The sequence below is a fragment of the Pleurodeles waltl genome, chromosome 6 (genome assembly GCF_031143425.1).
Source record: "Pleurodeles waltl isolate 20211129_DDA chromosome 6, aPleWal1.hap1.20221129, whole genome shotgun sequence".
Lineage (NCBI taxonomy): Eukaryota > Metazoa > Chordata > Amphibia > Caudata > Salamandridae > Pleurodeles > Pleurodeles waltl.
Genome location: NC_090445.1, coordinates 42,041,962 through 42,062,189, shown reverse-complemented (window position 1 = coordinate 42,062,189; position 20,228 = coordinate 42,041,962). Strand labels below are relative to the sequence as shown.

Here is a 20,228-nt window from a genome sequence, read left to right as displayed (position 1 = left end):
AGTGCAAGGGAGGAAAGTGTCTTCAGGTGGTCATGAGGACCGACCCCCGATCACTGGAGGGTGGGTGAAATTAGGCTCAGTATTGCAGCAAATGTGCTTCCACCTTTGTCAGATACAGGTAAGTATTCCATCCTGTTGAGAACACATGGACCCCTAAAAAACACTCCTATTAACATCTGCCTGCACTGCATACCTTTTTACAACACATACATTGGCACCTTGTATAACACCTCCAGCAGAAGCAAGCACAAGCGTTTCGGAGGGGCATGTTCTAACATTTTAAACAGCCTGATGAGGGCTTCCTGGCAGGTACCGAAACATGTTGACAGCCATGAAGCACTGTTGCACAAAGAGGCATTGAACACAACTTCCACAGTGATCTCACCTTCAAGATCTCCTCCTTGCTGTGCAGGCTCTCAGTGAGTCGTCTGATCATTGACTCATGCTGTGGGATGCTACAGGAATGGCCTCTTTCCAGCAGGTGCTGTTCTACTGGGATGCTTCCATTTTCCTTCAAATAACAGAGAAGAGGAAAGAAAGAGAGGAGGGATCGGTATAGCTGGTTTTTGTGATTGTTTATAGGACAAGGCAATACTGGGAGAGAGACCCCCAAACCTGAAGCCAACACTCGATGTAAGGCCTACGGAAAAGAAACCCCCACTCCAGGTGAGACCTCCAGATCTGAAGCCAACACTGCAGGTGAGGCCTTCACACCTGAAGCCTACACTGCATGTGAGTCTTCCAGATCGGAAGCCAACACTGCAGGTGAGGCCTCCAGACCTGAAGCCAACACTGCAGGTGAGGCCTCCGGGCCTGAAGGCAACACTTCAGGTGAGGCCTCCGGGCCTGAAGGCAACACTGCAGGTGAGGCCTCCGGGCCTGAAGGCAACACTGCAGGTGAGGCCTCCGGGCCTGAAGGCAACACTGCAGGTGAGGCCTTCAGACCTGAAGCCAACTCTGCAGGAGCCAACACTGCAGGCGAGGCCTTCAGACCTGAAGCCAACACTGCAGGTGAGGCCTCCGGGCCTGAAGCCAACACTGCAGACGAGGCCTCCGGGCCTGAAGCCAACACTGCAGACGAGGCCTCCGGGCCTGAAGCCAACACTGCAGACGAGGCCTCCGGACCTGAAGCCAACACTGCAGACGAGGCCTCCGGACCTGAAGCCAACACTGCAGACGAGGCCTCCGGACCTGAAGCCCACACTGCAGACGAGGCCTCCGGACCTGAAGCCAACACTGCAGACGAGGCCTCCGGACCTGAAGCCCACACTGCAGACGAGGCCTCCGGACCTGAAGCCCACACTGCAGGAGAGGTCTCCAGAACTGAAACCCACATTTCAGTTGAGGTCTCTAAAACTGAATCTACTACTCCAGGTGAGGCCTCCAGAACTGAAGCCAAAACTCCAGGTGAGATCTCCAGACCTGAAGCCAACACTGCAGGTGAGGCTTTCAGAACTGAAACCAATACTCCAGGTGAGGCTTCCAGAACTGGACAACTCTGCGGGTGAGGTCTCCAGAAGTGGACTTAATACTGCTTACTGGCCTTCAGCACTTTCAAATGTATATAGCGTATTCAGCCCTTTTTTGCATCCTGGTCTTACCTTAATATTGGGTTAGAGTGGGCATACTGCTTGCTGATGAACATAGCCCTACAGGTATCAAGGTATATACGGAGTAAAGAGGAACGCATGCTAATCGACAAAGTACTGTGAGTCAAAGGCAGAGAGCATGCTGGTACCTGTAGTCAGAAACGCAGCAGCATCTTTAATGGCTGGAGCTTAGTGCATGCCAATACATATGCCTTGCAATATAACGTGTAATGTATACTTGCATGATCAGTTCTAACAGTATGTGTAGATCTGAGTGACCAAAAGTGCATTCTGGGACATGCAGTCCAGTATTGACTAGGGATGTGTGAAGCCTGGTACTTGTAGGTAATGTGGGGTATATGTGCCACATTCAAATGAGTGAGTGAGCTCATACTGGTGTAAACAAGCTTGTAGCGGGCGCCGGTACTCAACGAATTAGAGTGCACCCTGGGATATGTGGCACGACATTTTAATTGGGAAGAGAATTACTATGAGGGCCGGAGGGCGAAGGAAAAATCGCGACTGGGTGAGGTATCTACAATCGACATTTGAAGATCAGCTCTGGCAGCAGATCTCAGGGTGTGCCACTAGATGGCACTGTAACACAAGATGAAGCACCTACCTGTGCTAGGGTCGGTGAACTAGAATACAAGGGCATCCTCGTTCCGTGATTGGTCGAGCTGCCAGGTGACATCTGTAGAAAAAAAGAATAGCTCAATGGGTGAAGGGCCTCCTGAGGACTAGTGTATATTCTATAGACCACGGACTAAAGCCTCGAGATACTGGAGAAATTAAATTCAGGAGCAACAACCAAAGTACAGTCTTGAATATGGATTTCTGGAGGGTGCAACTAAACAGAGGGTGGAAGAAAACAAAGAGGGTGGAAGAAGACAGAGGGTGGAAGAAGACGGGGGAGGGGGAAGAAGAGAGTGGAAGAAAACAGAGGGCAGAAGAAAACAGAGGGTGGGAGAAACTAAACAGGATATGGACCCACATATCAAAAGCAACCTGTATGTAGGTGCCCTGGGTTTGTCCGAAGTATTCAGTAGGGCACAAAGGGCTTCATGACTTTAATGCCCTGGCAAGCGCACCCTCCCACCTTCACCGAGGACCTACGAGTATAGGTCATGAGGACACACAGACCTGTGTGAGAAACTGCAGTAGCTGACCCTTCCTTAGTGAGGGTGGGGCCCGCTCCAGCATCCACCACCCCCAGTTATCACAGTGACAGTATCAGTTACAGGGTCTGCTGCCCGCGGGTACTGCCCTACAGAGTGGCCAACATAGGCGGGATTCGTGTGTCCAGATGGCAGCTTCTCATACTGCCCACCAAGGGCAGCTTCTCACAGTTACCAAAATGTAAAGCTTCTCATACTGCCCAACAGAGCCACAATATCATTCTACCCAATAGACCCAGCATCCCACACAGCCCTCCAGGGCCAGCTTCCCATACTGACCAAAATGTAAAGCTTCCCATACTGCCTATACTGCCCACCAGGGACAGTGTCTCATACTGACCAAAATGTAAAGCTTCTTATACTGCCCACCAGGGTCAGCTTCTCACAGTGACCAAAATGTAAAGCTTCTCATTTAGCCCACCAGGGCCAGAATATCATTCTACCCAACAGACCCAGCATCCCACACTGCCCATCAGGGTCAGCTTCTCATACTGACCAAAATGTAAAGTTTCCTAAATTACCCACCAGGGCCACAGTTTCATACTACCTGCCAGCTAATCATACTGGCCAATAGTGCGAGGCTCTCATACTGCCCACCAGTGCCAGGTTCTCATAATGCCCGCCACAGCCAGAATCTCATCTTACCCAACAGACCCAGCATCCCATACTGCCTACCAGAGCTAGTGTCTCATACTGCCTACCAGAGCCTGAGTCTCATACAGGTTCTCACACCACTCACTTGGGCCACCTTCTCATACTGCCCACCAGGGCCAGCTGGTCACTGTCCACCAGCACTAGCTTCTCACATCGCTCAACACCACCGGTTTCTGAGATTGCTCCTCCAAAGACAGCTTTTACATCACCCACCAATACCATCTCCTCAAATTACCCATCAGCACTAGCGTCACACGCTGGTTGCTTCTACTGCCACCCATGCCCATCAACCCTTCTTCTGCATCCAAGTGGCATGGAGAGTAGACACCTTGAGACCCCAAAGGCAGTAGGTCTTGCAGAGCTGGTGGAGAATCCACAGACCTGAGCTGCCAAAACAAGTCTGTGGGACTCAGGTGTGCATGCAATAGGGTAGAACATAGCAGCCTCATGGGGGCACTGGCCAGTGAGTGTAAGTGCCCTCAATGAGGGAGGCTCCATGTGAGGGTATGGGGTTCGCAAACGTGACTGCTGCTCAGTAAGAGTCTGAACGCTGGACCTGGAGTGTGAGTGACAGACTAGGAGGGTCTGTAAAAAACAGACTCCTGAAGGAATAATTTGACACAAAATCACAAAGTTATTGTATTGGAAAATACAGTATCCAACCCTTTAATGCAGCTTATATTCAAATAATTACACTCATAATTAACTTAACAATTAATAAAGGAGAAGTACAAGACATGCATATGCCTATTTATTAATGTTCCAAAATTCTCTAGGGTGTAGAAACAACATCTGCAAACTATCTTAAAGGGTCAAAGTGATATTTTTGAGTCCCAGTAGTGACCTTCAACAATGTGGAGACTACTCAACAAAATCACAATTACTCCAAAAAAGGCTTCTTGGATATATTCCTAGTAGATGGCTTATGTGTCCATTTCTGAGAGTATGTTGTGGTCAATGCGTCAACGTTTCGGTCTCTGGGTGTATAAGCAGTACTTGAGACCATCCTCGGGACAAACTGTTAGACATTAATCATATCAGAGACCCCTTAATGAAGCATAAGAGTCTAAAGGTAGAAATAAACACAACAGCAAAAGACCAAAGTTAAAAACAACATAATGATATTACATTAAAATGTTTTATTATGAAGTAAGCCACCAGTAACGCCATGATGTATAACACACACCAAAACAGCCATGCTAAAAACCTTAAAAAACGTGCTATCAAAAGGAGACCCTAGTAGTATCTGTAAATCACCACGTAAGCACTCATGTAAAAAAAAAAAAAAAAAAAAAAACACAACACTGCCAAGGACACATATCTGCTTACTTCTAAAAGTAGACTCAATCCGAAAGAGGCAACTGTGGTTGAGTGCCCGCTGTACAGCACACCAAGGTACCTCATGCTCTCTTAACACCTAAACCAAACTGAAAAAAACAAACCTATTACATTCCAAAATACTCTGGTGCAAAAACCATTATCCCATATACCCAAGTGGCCATCTACTTACGTAATCCACAATGATATTGAAAATTATTCTAGCAGGAATAAACAAGGAATAATCTATAAGAGGTATTACGACATGCAGAGACAATGCAAGCTTAGCCATGCTAGTGGGACCATTACCTTAATGAGCATTAGTCAAGTGTAATTACTTTTGAACCTTCATATCAAATCAATACAACATGGGGCAAGATGTAGGCAGCTCGGTCAGTGTTGTACTGGGCAGTCGACTCGCGCTGCATTTAAAATCTAAATGGCCACCATGACAGCATTGGCGAAGGTGTGCAAATTAAAGAGAACAGTGCCACCATCTTTGAGTGGTAATGTGAAACTTTAAATGTGGGCACATACCATGAAACAAGCCAGTGTGTGGTGGGCTCTCAAGTCAAGTTTTTAAACGCTGGACTCGACTGAGTCAAAGTCGGAAGTATTCATTCAGAATACAGGTAATAACCATGCAAGCCACCAGCCAGCACCCCTGCCTATCAAAGTCCCAAACACCAACTTACACTCGCTCCGTTGGCGTCTGGAATCCTATCTCACCTAAGATGCTGGAAGGCTGGCGACATTGCAACCTGCTACATTCTACCCCACAGACCCTGCAGTAGAACTTCCCTCCAAGGTAACACACATCTGTATTCCCCAAGATACAACACAGTGCTTGATGAAACAAAAGCAACGTTCACATCCATATGCGTTAATCTACAAAATGCATCTAATGGAGAGGGTTGTGCTCAACAACAAACGAGCCATCTATGTCCATAATGTCGGTAGCCCAGTGACTGGATCCACCACCACCTTAAAGAGTAAATAAAGGCATCCAATACACAACAAGGATATCTAGTGACGGACAAATGAATCTAGGACATCCCTCATTACAATCCACATAACTATCAAAAGAGCCAAATAGGTTTGAGCAAACTGAAACTCTTCAATTTACAATCGGTACAATTCTGGGCAGAGTCTGAGAGAATCATGAATCTCAGCAGAGCTATCTCGAACCCCCCACATATTAAATGACTCACGAGCGTATATATATATATATGCACACTGAGGCAACCCATAAAGAAACAAGTAAATACAGATCTTAGGCACCCTAGGAAAAACAATTATGTCAACAGGTGGAACTATAATTATCTCTAAGTGGCTGTAAAAGCTGGGAATTCATACAGTAGCCAATGTTTGCCGTTCAATTTGTTGATTTAGACCCTTGCGCACCGCTTCAAACAACCATATCCACCTGTTCCCTTTCTGTGTAACGGCAACGACTATGTTAACGCCCTCTACGCCGGCACCACACTCTCAAACTCACACGCAAACTCCAAAGAATCAAGAAAACAGCCGCACGCTTCGTCCTTGGCCTCCCCCGCTACGAATGAATCTCACCACACCTCAAATCCCTTCACTGGCTCCCCATAAACAAGAGAATCGCATTCAAGACCCTCATCCACGCACACAAATCCCTCCACAACACCGGCCTGACATACCTCAACGAAAGAGTGAACTTCCACACTCCCGGCCGCAACCTCCGATCATCCAACCTCGCCCTAGCCACAGTCCCCCGCATCCAACGCACCACCACAGGAGGCAGGTCCTTCTCCTACCTCGCCCCCAAAACCTGGAGCTCCCTCCCAACCAACCTCCGCAAAACCAATGACCTCCTGCTGTTCAGAAAGAACCTCAAAACATGGTTGTTCAAACAGTAACCCTCCTGCCCCCTCCCCCCAAGCGCCTTGAGACCCTCACGGGTGAGTTGCGCGCTTTATCAATCTTTTTGATCGATTGTGTAAGTAATCTAGCCACATCATGGTTTCTTATTGTACTGGTGACAACCTCAAGTACAAACCATAGTATCGCACTGGGATTCATTTTATTATAGTGTTCCACCAAAGGTGCTTTTAACACACTACAGCGAATTCGTGACTGATGTTGAAGGATCCTGCGTTGCCCTTCTTGTGCGGTTGTACCCATGTACTTGAGATCGCACGGGGATTCAATACAATAAACCGCGTTCTTGGATGCACAGTTGGAAAAATGTTTCAGGCTCCATTCTCGATCGTTCACCATACAGCTTCTAGCAGTACTGGTATAACTGCAAATACCACATTTGTAATAATCTACCATTGGGTTCAAAACCCATTACTGTGTGATTCACAATTTCTTTGGTTCCTTATATGCTTCTACCAGTCTGTCTTTTAGATTGCAGCCTATTTTGAAGGCAAATGTTTTTCTAGCATGAGAGTATCAGACTCTAATAAATGCCAGTTTTTTAGAATAACTTTGATATTCAATACCATATGTAGTGATACAGTAAAATTAAGAAAACGGCATGATTGGCATGTATCTTTCAAGAGTTCATCTCAATTTTTATAGCAAGCCCTTTTTAAGAATTTTTACTGATCCACTAACTTTGTGGTTGTGTGCGAAATTACTCCTTCAGCAGTATTTGTTTTTTACATATATGTACCCAGTCTCTTGAGGGATTATTGGGGTTCCCTATTGTGTGTTACTTGACTTGGAGTGTAAACGTGCTGCACCAGGTGTGTGAGCGCTGCACCATGAGTGTGGGCACCAGACTAGGAAGTCATGGGTTAGGAGTGTGAGCCCAGCACTGTAAGTGAGAGAGCTAGGCCCAGAATGGCTGGGCCTGGAATGTGAGCTCTGGACTAGGACTGTGAGCGCTGGGACCAAAAGTGTGAGCGCTGGGACCAAAAGTGTGAGCGCTGGGACCAAAAGTGTGAGCGCTGGGACCAAAAGTGTGAGCGCTGGGACCAAAAGTGTGAGCGCTGGGACCAAAAGTGTGAGCGCTGGGACCAAAAGTGTGAGCGCTGGGACCAAAAGTGTGGGACCAAAAGTGTGAGCCCAAGAGTGTGAGCGCTGGGACCAAAAGTGTGGGCCCAAGAGTGCGAGCCCTGGGCCCAAGAGTGCGAGCCCTGAGCCCAAGAGTGCGAGCCCTGGGCCCAAGAGTGCGAGCCCTGGGCCCAAGAGTGCGAGCCCTGGGCCCAAGAGTGCGAGCCCTGGGACCACGAGTGCGAGCCCTGGGACCACGAGTGCGAGCCCTGGGACCACGAGTGCGAGCCCTGGGACCACGAGTGCGAGCCCTGGGACCACGAGTGCGAGCCCTGGGACCACGAGTGCGAGCCCTGGGACCACGAGTGCGAGCCCTGGGACCACGAGTGCGAGCCCTGGGCCCACGAGTGCGAGCGCTGGGCCCACGAGTGCGAGCGCTGGGCCCACGAGTGCGAGCGCTGGGCCCACGAGTGCGAGCATTGGGCCTGGAATATGAGCTCTTGACTAGGAGCATGAGTGCTGCACCAGAAGTGTGAACACCGGACTAGGAACATGAGTGCTGCCCCATGAGTGTGAGTGCTGGACACATGAGTGTGAGTGCTGGGCCCGAAATATGAGCTCTGGACCTGGAGTGCGAGAGCTGGACCTGGAGTGCGAGAGCTGGACCTGGAGTGCGAGCACATCACTATGAGTGTGACCACTGGGCCCGGAAGGTGAGCTTTTGACTAGGTGTGTGAGCGCTGCACCATGAATGTGAGTGTGTGGACTGCGAGCGCTGGACTAGGAGCGCGAGCGCCGGACTAGGATCTTGAGATCGCCGGACTAGGATCTTGAGAGCGCCGGACTAGGCTCTTGAGAGCGCCGGACTAGGCTCTTGAGAGCGCCGGACTAGGAGTGTAATTTCTCGGTTATGAGCCTTTGGAGTCATACTCTATCCCCTGCACATTGGTTGGTCTCTTACCTCCTTCAGGGCACGGATTTCTTCCTGGGCCGCCTGCAGCTGTTTCTTTAACTGCTGCACAGACTGCTGCAGCTTACGAAAAACTGGAAGCTTCTGCATAAAAGGAAGAAAAAGAAACAGAATTAATTTGAGTCACTCACAGAACATACATAGAGGAAACATGAGACTTTCAACTGATGGGGAAAGAGCTACAGTAGACACCACCAACAGGAGGCCATAAAAGGTCTGCAGAAACAGAAATCGGAAAAGGCCAGGCCCTGCACCCATCGTGGTTACTGCTACCCGTGCTTCTTGGTGCTGCCTGTAAAGTGTTCAGTCTGCTTCTGGCCGCTACAGGTGAGCTGGTTCTTGTGTATGAGGATGCTGTCTCCAAAAGGCTTGTGCTGAATCTGGACGCGCCTCATCTACACCTGGGTAAGAAATATCTCTAACTTTCAGCTGCAGTTAGTGCCACTCCCTAATTATTAATTTCGACATCTGGGTGCAACCTGGCCAACTACTGTGAATTTGTCAGATGTGGTTTGTGAATTATTTTCTGCATTTGAGTGTTGACTGCATCTCAGAATAACCTGTGAATTAGCAACCATCAAATGTGAACTATAACTCGCACCGTCGCCATGCACTGCTTATACCCTCATATATTACATCACGCATGAACGTCCAATAGATGCATTGATAACATCCATAATAACATGTGAAACTCCAACATACAAGACTGAGTGGCAAGGGTGCGAGTTACATTTGCTTTGGGGCATGAGTTACAATCACTTGAGATAACTGTAAATAGTGAATTTCAGGGGTGTTGTTAATTTAAAACATTATGTTATAGCTGATATTTTCACCTAGCTATATTTCCCTTTAACTGTTTTTACGTACACCCCTCCCCCATTAAAAGGATTTTTGACTTGTGTGAAACTTTTGACCTCACCGACAGAGTTTCCGAAAGAGCTAAATGTGGGGAGCGAGGGGGTTAAAGAAGTGATTCCCCATTTTAGCTACCACTGGAAATGCTGCCCATGTTTACAGCCCAAGCTGCTGAATGGATTTACACCAAACTTGGCATGAAAGTAGAACTTTAACCAAAAAGCATGTAGTCGTTGGTGTGATTTAATTCTGTCCAGTAGTTTAAGGGATATTAGCATTTTAATAACTTGCCTGGCAGACTTGAATGGGTATGAATTTCGTATATCTCTGCATTTACAAATTCTCTCAATCACATGCGATTTTTTTTCACAATTTTTTTCAGATTCAGAGAGGACAAGCTACTTTTATTTAGGGTAATATTAAAAAAAAATTAAGTGACACTCGGACACATACTAAGGGGTTGACTGAGATCTGAATAAGTTCACTGTCATAGGCACACCAATGGAGTCAAAGGCAAAGTCGCGTAATAAGAGTCACACACAGGGAAGTGTTCGTACACTACCACTCACTCAGACACACACACTGAAGGACCCAATGAAGGACCTGAACATATTCAGCATCACACCAATGGTGTGACAGTGATGTTCTCACAATGCCCCTGACTCAAACACACACACAGGAGCACACTTAGGGACCTGGACATGCTCAATGTCAATGATTCTGTGATACTCCAGTGGAGGCAAAGACAGTAAGACATTGTCAGATCACACAGGGACATGTGTTCCCACATTGTGTCATACGCATACACACAGACACACACACATTACTTTAATCTGTGGGCAGATGAAGACCATGCACTATGGCAAGTCACACTCAACACTGCAGAGTACTGAATCATAACCATTAGGTCAGTGCTGCAGGTCCCTACAACAGCCAGACATTACACTGGGCCTTCACCCAGCTTCCTACCAACAGCAACACCATTGTATCCCCGTGGAGAAGGTAGCATGGTCTGATCACCGCTTAATACACTTTGATCTCATTATGTGCAATCCAACCAAGCAGTCATCCCTGCATGCAACTACATTTGTTATCATCCACGAGAATTTAGCTCAGAGAAGTGTGATCTTGTTAGTAACCACACACCTACCACCAGAGACGGAAGCACGCAACACAGAACTCAAGCCCCTCTACAACAACACACTGTCAAAAATAACCAACACCAACGGGTTTCTCATCTGTGTGTTATGCATAAGAGTCACAGTCCAGAGCAATCACTGACAAAAGAGATCAGTGAGCTAGCAGGTACATGGCTCTACAAGGGGTAGGCTGAGGTTAACCTCTCCAAAGAACCAAAGTGTTAGACTTGGCATCCTTGGCGAGGTCTCCCCTAACTTTTTGCCTCCGTTTCCCAGGTTGTTGATGTGTGCTGGACTCTGTTGTTGCTGTTTTTGTCACTCTGGGCACTTTACCACTGCTATCCAGTGCTAAAGTGCAAGTACCTCTATGTAAAATGTATGTGTAATTGGATTTCCATGATTGGCATATTTGATTTACTGGAAAGTCCTTAGTACAGTGCACTAGAGGTGCCCAGGGCCTGTGAATCAAATGCTACTAGTGGGCCTGCAGCACTGGTTGTGCCACCCACATTAGTAGCCCTGTAATCATGTCTCAGACCTACCCCTGCAGTGTCTGTGTGTGCAGATTTTAACTGCCAATTCGACTGGGCAAGTGTACCCACTTGCCAGGCCTAACACTTCCCTTTTCTTACATGTAAGACACCCCTAAGGTAGGCCCTAGGTAGCCTCATGGCAAGGTGCAGTGTATGTTTAAGGTAGGCCATATACAAATGTGTTTTATATGTCCCGACAGTGAAGTACTGCCAAATTCGTTTTTCACTGTTGCAAGGCCTGTCTCTCTCATAGGTTAACATGGGGGCTGCCTTTAAAAATGATTAAAGCGTAGATTCCCTTTGGGAGCAGATAGACATATGAAGTTTGGGGTCTCTGAGCTCACAATTTAAAAATACATCTTTTAGTAAAGTTGGTTTTGAGATAGTGTGTTTGAAAATGCCACTTTTAGAAAGTGGGCATTTTCTTGCTTTAACCATTCTGTGACTCTGCCTGTTTGTGGATTCCCGGTCTGGGTTAGTTTGACAGTTGGGCTGTTTGCACCTCTCTCTAGACAGTGACACAAAGGGAGCTGGGGTGTAGCCTGCATATCCTGAGGAGCCATCTGTGCTAGGAGGGAGGGGAGGAGTGGTCACTTACACCTGAAAGGGCTGTGCCTTTCCTCACACAATGCAGTCTCCAACCCCCTGGTGTGTGTTTGGGGCCTGGCCCGGGCAAGGCAGGATTTCACAAACAAAAAGAGACTTTCCTTTGAAGTAAGCCTACTTCAAAGGCACAAAATGGGTGTAAGAAGGGCACCCAAAACCACAGACTTTAGATCACTTCTGGACATCAAGAGGAACCTCTGCCTGGAGAAGAGCTGAAGAGAAGTGCTGCCCTGCCTGTGACTGTGCTTTGTGGAGCTATCCTGCAGTTGCTGCTTCTGCCTGTGCAAGGGGACCAAGACTGGACTTTGTTGTGCATTCCTGCTTGTGAAGAAATCTCCAAGGGCTTGTCCTAAGCTTGCCTCCTGTTGTTGAAGCCTCAGGGCCATCAAATACTTCTCCTGCCAGCACCTGGACTCTATGCTGAGACTCCTGCCCTGCCAAGTGGTGCCCTATTCAGTTCCTGTGGCCTTGACAGGTGAAGCTGGCAGACCAAGATTGAAAATCCAAGCACAGACTGCTGTGCGGGGAAAATATTGACACACCTTCCGAGACGTGGCCGAAAAACGATGCGCCGCCGGCTTCGCAGCAGAAATCGATGCTCCACCGGCATTGCAGCTGGAAGATCGACGCACGCAGCTGAAGAAACGAGGTGCAGCACCCGCTAGCGGAGGCTGATAATGTCGCAACCCACATAGCGTGGTTTTGCTGAAACCGTGCAGCAGGATTTTTGACGCAAACCGCGCTGGGCACGGAAAAACGACACAAAGCCTTCCCGGACCAGAGTGCTTGCCCGGATCAACGCATCGCTGTCCTACTGAGAGGAAAAATAACACACACTTACCCGGCTGGAGGCGCACGGTCTCGCTTGCAGATGAGAAATCGACGCATTGCTAACCTTTTCCGACACACACTTGCCTGTGCGTGTTATTTTGACGCTACCCAGGTACTTTTCAACGCTAGCAGTGTTTTTACTGTTTTCTCAAGGATTTAAGACCCTTTTGCTTTTAAAATTAATAACTTGACTTGTGTATGTTGGATTTTTGTCGTTTTGGTCTTTTTTTGTTTAGATAAATATTTCCTATTTTTCTAAACCTGTGTGGTCTCATTTTGTGGTGTTTTCACTGAGTTACTGTGTGTGTTGGTACAAATACTTTACACCTAGACTCTGAAGTTAAGCCTGTCTGCTTGTGCCAATCGACCAGGGGGGATGAGCGGGGGTTAACTGAGGGTGATTCTCCTTTACCCTGACTAGAGTGAGGGTCCTTGCTTGGACAGGGGGTAACCTGGCTGGCAACCAAAGACCCGATTTCTAACACAAAGCAAAACAATATTATGTGGTAATTTTAGAGGACAAAAGCTTTTCTTTAAAAATGGGGTTCTTACAGTGAGTATGTATGGAAAAACTGCTCAAAATGTTTAAAGAATTAGGTGTTCAATCCAAATTCAAGGGAACAGCCACCCCATTAACAAGCTACTGCAAAGAAATCAGCTACGCAGACCACTTCACTCTCACCCTCACCCTCACCCTCTCAAACACTGAAACAATCACAATCTTTATCGCATGAACCACACCATTTACCCATTGTTCACCCATCAAGGCTGGTCAAGGAATGAGTCGGCCCACTAGAACCAACAATATCAGCCATGATCAACACCTCATCGACCAACTGTGCTTTCCCTTTCTTACCTTGAAGACATGTATTTATTCATTTGGTGTTGTACAGATACCACAATGGCCCCTAGGATTCCTCATATCATAGTCTAATATTTTTCACCCTTATGCAGATATGTGTACAAATCACACATTAAAAAAAGTCAAAAGTTTAATCCTGTGAAGCCCAGCAGCCACATTTTTTAACATAAATATTGCAAACTGCTAAACATTTTTAAACAAAAAAAACAAAAAAGGGTCCGTTTGGTGTAGTTCACTATTTTCGTTCCAAGAGTTGTGCTTTTCCATTCTATATCTTTTGTGATAGTAGAAACAAAACTTTCAAAGAGAACAACTGGTTTGAGCGCAAGCACAGGCCTCGAGTGCCCACTGGAGCGCCAAGAGAGGTGGCTCCCTCCAATCCTGGAGCTCCTCTCATGCAGGTTATCAGCATGAGAGCAGCATCAGGATTAGTTAAGGGAGTATAAGCCGAAACCGGAGCGAGGAGGATGTGTCGGTCACCGTGTAAGCAAGGGAAGATGTTTATTTACTTTTTTTTTTGTTTACTCTATCCTTACATGTAGCGTGCATGCACCCATCCCACTCATTTGCCTGCCCCACCACTCTCAGTGGTGCTGTTTACACCATAACACATCGGAGGATACTGTGTGGCTTATGACCTCAGCGCTGGGTCATGGCCTAAAAACTCATCAGAAGTAAGAAGGCCTGCACTGAAGCACATACAGAGTGCCCAAGTTATGCGAAGCGTATCTTAAGATTATGCATGCGGTTTATACCCTTGAGCAAGTTCATGCAGATTCTCATCCAGGTGACTTGTGTAATGTATGCAGCATGCAACTACATGACCGATATTTGCATAAAATGTTTACTTACACTCATTTTTCGAACTCTACATATGCATGTTGTAAACAATGCATCACAAGTTTATGCAAAGGTGGGAGAATTCCTCAACTCAACATTTAACTTTCTTTTTTTTTCTTCCAAAGTCACTCCACACATCTTATTGATAATGTACAGATTCATTTACTACAACTGGCTTTCTGCACAACTCATGCATTGTCCATTCTAATGGAACTCAGATGCTTGTTTGTGAACACCACGTAACCTGCTACTTCCATACCATACCAAGCCATTCCATACTATACTATACAATGACATGCCATATAATACAATGGCAGATCATATCATACAATGACAAGCCATCCCATACTATGCAATGACAGGCCATACCATACTATGTTATACAACAGGGCATACCATACCACACAATGACAGGCCATACCATACTATACCATTACAGGCCATTCCATAGCATATTATACAATGGCAAGCCATATCATAAAATGGTAGACCATACCATACCATACCATACAATGACAGGCCAGGCCATACAATGACAGGGCATACCATACCACACGACAGGCCATACCATACTATACCATACAATGACAGGCCATACCATCCCATAATATACAGCATAACTAACAAAACAATTGACAAAGCCAATAGATCTAGCATTGGTGAGAATAACTGGCTTTGCCAATGCTTGTTAAGTCTGACGTTAACCAAGACCTTTTAATCTAACTACAATTATATGTGTAAAATACTTAAAGGGGCTTTGAGCCAACCCTCTCGATCCATCGGTCTGTTACTGTGTCATTCACATTTTTCTTCCGCCCGCTACAGCACGAGGCATTTGGTCAGTCCACTATAACCATTAGCTAACTTTAACTTGAGTGAAAGTACATTTCCCACGAGCAAATTTACATGCAAAGTAGTTTTCTTAAGTGCCAGGACTACTATGTCCCAAAACATATTTTTGCTTTTAGCCATTTGTTTCTATGGCAAGACGAGGACCCAGTTGCTTCCCTAATATGACAGCTGTTTTGAAAAACTATGACACATCCAAAAAAGCATTGAAAACCAAAAGGCTAGTGGCCACCCACTGACCGATTGGCTTTTCCAATGCTTCTCAGGTTTGGCTTCAGCCAATCTGCTCTGTTTTCCAAACAATACTTGCAATATGCACACATATATTATACACATGCTCTGCTTTCAGTCAGCCGTCTTCATCCATTGGTCTATTGTAGTGTCCTTCACATTTAGCTTCCGCCCATGATAGCATACAGCAAGCAGCAAAGGTGCAGCGTATTTCAGTTATTGACTCACTCAATGATGAGACAGCATTTTGCTTGTGCACAAATTGCACATCCATCAAAAGAGTAGTGCCTTTCAGGACCAGGGACTGCTTATCCAATGAATGATCTCTTTATTTTGTCCCCTTTTCTTTTTTTTCCCATTTCTCAGTCATGCACCCATGCTTAACCATCAGCTAATGTTTTAGCATCATTCCAAAACAATCTCACACTAATATATTACACCTCTTGATGTACGCCATAAACATACGTTTATGTATTAAGAATCATATTATGTAGCAATGCTGTCAGTGTAGTGAGCCACCCGGACAACCCTGCGGTAGCGCACTGACCTGGATGTGCACTTTGTACTTTCTCTGACCAGGCGTGGCCATGGGCTATATAATAAAGGGGTGTTAGACTGCACATGGTCTTTCAACCATACCAAGTACCTTGTGTGTGACTGCATCTGTCATTAGTGTCAGCGGGCCTTGTATGCTGCAGGGTGTCACCCTGCTACACTGGAGACTAGAGTGCTCCCCTGCGTGCCCCGCTACCCCTTTGAGCTCATCCTGACAGCACCAGAAGGTCTGAGCTGTGACCCGAAGCAACCTGATTGCCCAACAGCCCCCAGGCCAACTCCATGAGACTGCTGAACTCTGTGGACTACCGAGGGCCTCGAAGCCAGCGGTAATAGTGCCATCCCACATCCAGCTGGTCGGGTGCTTTGCCCTACAAGGCTCGTTAGCCGTCACCGCTTACTGTCCTCACCGACTCTGCCTCTAGGTAATGCCCAGCGAGCAGTCCCACTCGTGGCTTGCACCGCGTTTCACTCCCCGCCCAGCCCCAGACCTCCCGCGACACAAGGGATGCGTCTCGCCCACCCGAAAACAAGCTAATAGGATGAGCGCCTTTGCGCGTCCAGGCTATACAGGAGTCAGCGGCAACAGCAGTGATCCTCTGCCGTCAGTGAGCCCAGTCGCTCCTCCATAGCCACCACAACCAGAAAGAAATAAAAAAATAATACATAAAGGCTCTGAATGGGAAACAATACCAACACAATAAGCCAATTCGTTGTCGGTGGCACCCCAGACTATGTACTCTGCAAATTGAAGGCCAAAGAAAAATACAAAAGAAAAAAAAAGGGGAAAAAACTAAGAGAAAACAAACAAAATAAATAAAGTTAAAAAGGGGTCATTCAACATAACTCAGTCACAAGCCAGCACAATAGAGCGCAAGAGCCATCCCACAAACAAGCGACATGCGCAGTGCCCCCCACAACAGAGCACACTAATGGATCTGAACCCTGCTACACCCCACAACTCTGTGAAAGAAGTGAGCCTCTCACACCATGCCCAGTCATGGCTGATGACCCATATGCAGCACCACCACAAGTACAACCGCAAAGACTACTTCCTCCACAACAAGTTCTTGTAGGCATGCTACAACCAGTCTGTGAGTTAGCCCACTCTGCAACCTCATCACCCCGCGGCAGGACATGGGTAGAGAGGCTGGACAATTACTTCACTGCCACCCGGGAAAACAATGGGGCTGTGAAACGCTCGCTCCTACGCTATGTAGGAGGCAAAATCTATAAGATATTTTAGCACCTCCCCAACAACAGTGCAGCAAAGGACTAAGATGCAGCAGTGAGCACTCAATGTGCATTTCAACCCAGATTTCGAGCATTTCAAACTTCGCCAAACCCCCAGCGGCAAGGGAAATCCATAGATAAGTTCTATGCACACCTGTGAGCAGTAGCCAGCACATGCACCACAGACGACCAACCGAAGGAAATAACACCACAAATCATCCAAGGATGCTGCAATAAGATACTCAGAGGCCTCATCCTGAGAAAAGCGAACATCAGCCTAGATGACATTCTGATCATGGCAAGATCCCATAACCACACGGCTGCGAGAGCTAACAAAATGGACGTTGCCATAAACCAGAATTCGGAAAAAGCCTCGGCTGTGAAAACAGAATGTGCCAACACCGTACACACGAGGGGAAAGAGGAACAGTACCCTGAACAACGGCCACATCACAGACAGAACCCGGCTGCAGATACTGCAGCCATGAAGAACACACCCGAAGCGATTGCCCGGCACAAGGCCGCATGTGCTCAAACTGCAGAAAAATAAATAACATTGCAACATAATGCCAGAGAGGGCCCAGAGGGAGAAGTACCAGAGGAAAGCGAACCCCCTCATAAGCTGTCAGGCAACTGTCCCTGAACGAACCACCAAGTGCCCACAACCATACAGGCACTGTCCATAGGGCGCTATCCTAGTTCTATTGGATCTTTCCGCTGCATTCGACCCCATATCCCCTCAATTGCTGATCCAGCGCCTGCATCAGGCGGGTGTCAGAGATAGGGCAATTGATATTCTCAAGTCTTTTCTCACGAACAGATCCATCACAGTGTCATGCGGAGATTATAGGGCGACTCCGTTTCAATTACCCTGTGGGGTTCCACAAGGGTCTTCACTTAGCCCTACCTCGTTTAATCTCTACGTGGCACCACTGGCCAGATTGGTACGTTCATTCGGCTTCCAAGTGGTGTTTTACGCAGACGACACTCAGTTGATCATCCCGGTTTCTCATAACTGGGAGGAGGTGGCAGACAGATTCCTTCAATTCATGAGCAAGATCAAGAGCTAGATGAGCCGCAATTGGCTTAAACTGAATAGGGAAAAGAAGGAAATATTTTTTTTCGCCATTGACAACAACTTATGGGGCCCCCTGCTGGTGGCAAGAGTCCTGCAGGGAGCGTCCAGTCCTGTGCCCTTCTGCCCGAAACCTGGGTATGGTGTTTGACAAATCCCTATCATTTGAGCAACAAGTCAACCAGATGGTTAAATGCTGTTACTGGGCATTGAAAATGCTTAAGAAAATGTTTCCCTTTATCCAAGAAGACCTGAAAATGGTGGTGGTCTTGGCGCTTGTGATTTCTATATTGGATTATTGCAACGCCCTTATGTTAAACATCAGCAAGTCCGCACTCCATAGACTACAGCTAATTCAGAACACGGTGGTCCGTTTGGTCTTAGATCTGCCACGCTCCTCATCCGCCAGCTGGAGTCTTAGACATCTCCACTGGCTTCCTGTGGAAAACGTATTAAGTTTAAAACACTCTGCTTAACTTACAAAGCCCTTCATCAGGTCGGTTGCGATTATCTTGGGTCGGCCTTGCAACCCTACTAGCCCGCCTGGCTGCTTAGATCCTCTACCCGGCAGCTCATCACTGTGCTGCGCTGCCATAGGGTGAGATGGGGGACAAAGCCTTCTCGGTAGGGGCAGCAAGACTCTGGAACGCACTACCTCTTGCCATTAGGCAGGTAGACTCTTATTTTTGTTTTAGAAAGAAATTAAAAACCTGGCTGTTCTCCCTTTAAGGAGTCTTGGGACACTTGGACGTCCTTGGCGATGGTCCCCTCTCTGCTTCGCATCCTCTCCTCAGCACTTCAATGCTATGGCCGGAATGCACTTTACAAATGCAAATACATATATACATAGGATTTGTCACCAGAAGACGAAGAAGTATTACTCATTTCTTTCCCTTATGACCTAAAAAGACACAGATGGCCACAGCCCACATTCATGGTAGAAACTGCTGGGTCTGAGGTTAAACCCCTTATAAACACTGGGGCATCAGTCAATGTGATGGGAATCTGACAATACCGACTTCTTCAGCCCAAACCAACACTAGTTCCATCCTAAACCAAGATTTTCACATACAAGAGTCAATCTCCACTACCACTGAAAGGATGCAAGACTGAGTGTGCACTCAAATGACAAAGAAATCCTAACAACGTTTCACATGGTTGACAAGGCAACCAACACTCCTAGGAAGCCACTCCGCAGAGGACCTAGGACTGGTGTAGTTTGTGGGAAATGTGAAGGTGCACCAGATTGACGATAAGCTGAGCCAATTCCCTAAATTATTCAATGACCTAGGATGCATGAAAGCTCCTCTGATCAAAGTGCACATTGATAAATCTGTTAAACCCATCTCCCTATGCCATCAACATGTGCCTTTCCATCTACGGCCATTAGTCAAACAAGAACTCGACAAGCACAAAAGCCAAGGGATAACAGAAAAGGTATCCGGACCGACACACTGGGTATCACCCATGGTGATCATGAAGAAGCCAAAACAGCCAGGAAAGATAGGATTATGCATTGACATGCGCCTCTCAAACCAAGCAATAAAATGAGATATCACGCCCACAATGGACAACATTATCGCCGATGTAAATGGGTTGCAATGGTTCTCAAAATTAGACCGGAATGCGGGATACCATCAGCTACTCCTTGCAAAGGAGTGTAGATACATGACAACCTTCTCCAAGCATCTTGGGCTACGCATGAACAAAAGACTAAACCCTGGTATATATTCATCAGCTGAAGTATTCCAGGATGCCATATGAGAAACACTAGCAGGGCTCCAAGGAATCATGAATGTGAGTGATGATGTTCTACTCTGCAACTGCTGAAGACCACCACAAACATTTCTGAGCTACCCTCAAGCACCTCTGAGAACAAGGAGTCACACTCCATAGAGAAAAATGTTCTTTATTCCAGATGTCCATAGAGCTCTTT

The 20,228-nt window shown here is 46.9% G+C and overlaps 1 protein-coding gene across 2 annotated transcripts in view; it reads right to left on the bottom strand.

Moving 5' to 3' along the window:
• The window catches only part of LOC138299137 (putative leucine-rich repeat-containing protein DDB_G0290503), a 149,403-nt gene that overhangs the window by 24,466 nt on the left and 104,709 nt on the right, over positions 1–20,228 (bottom strand). For both annotated transcript variants that reach the window (XM_069237187.1, XM_069237188.1), the window contains exons 3-5: positions 8,676–8,768; positions 2,212–2,283; positions 386–511 (exon numbers count right to left, since the gene is read on the bottom strand). In XM_069237187.1, the coding sequence (XP_069093288.1) occupies positions 386–511; positions 2,212–2,283; positions 8,676–8,768 (291 nt within the window). The remainder of the gene's footprint in view (positions 1–385; positions 512–2,211; positions 2,284–8,675; positions 8,769–20,228) is intronic.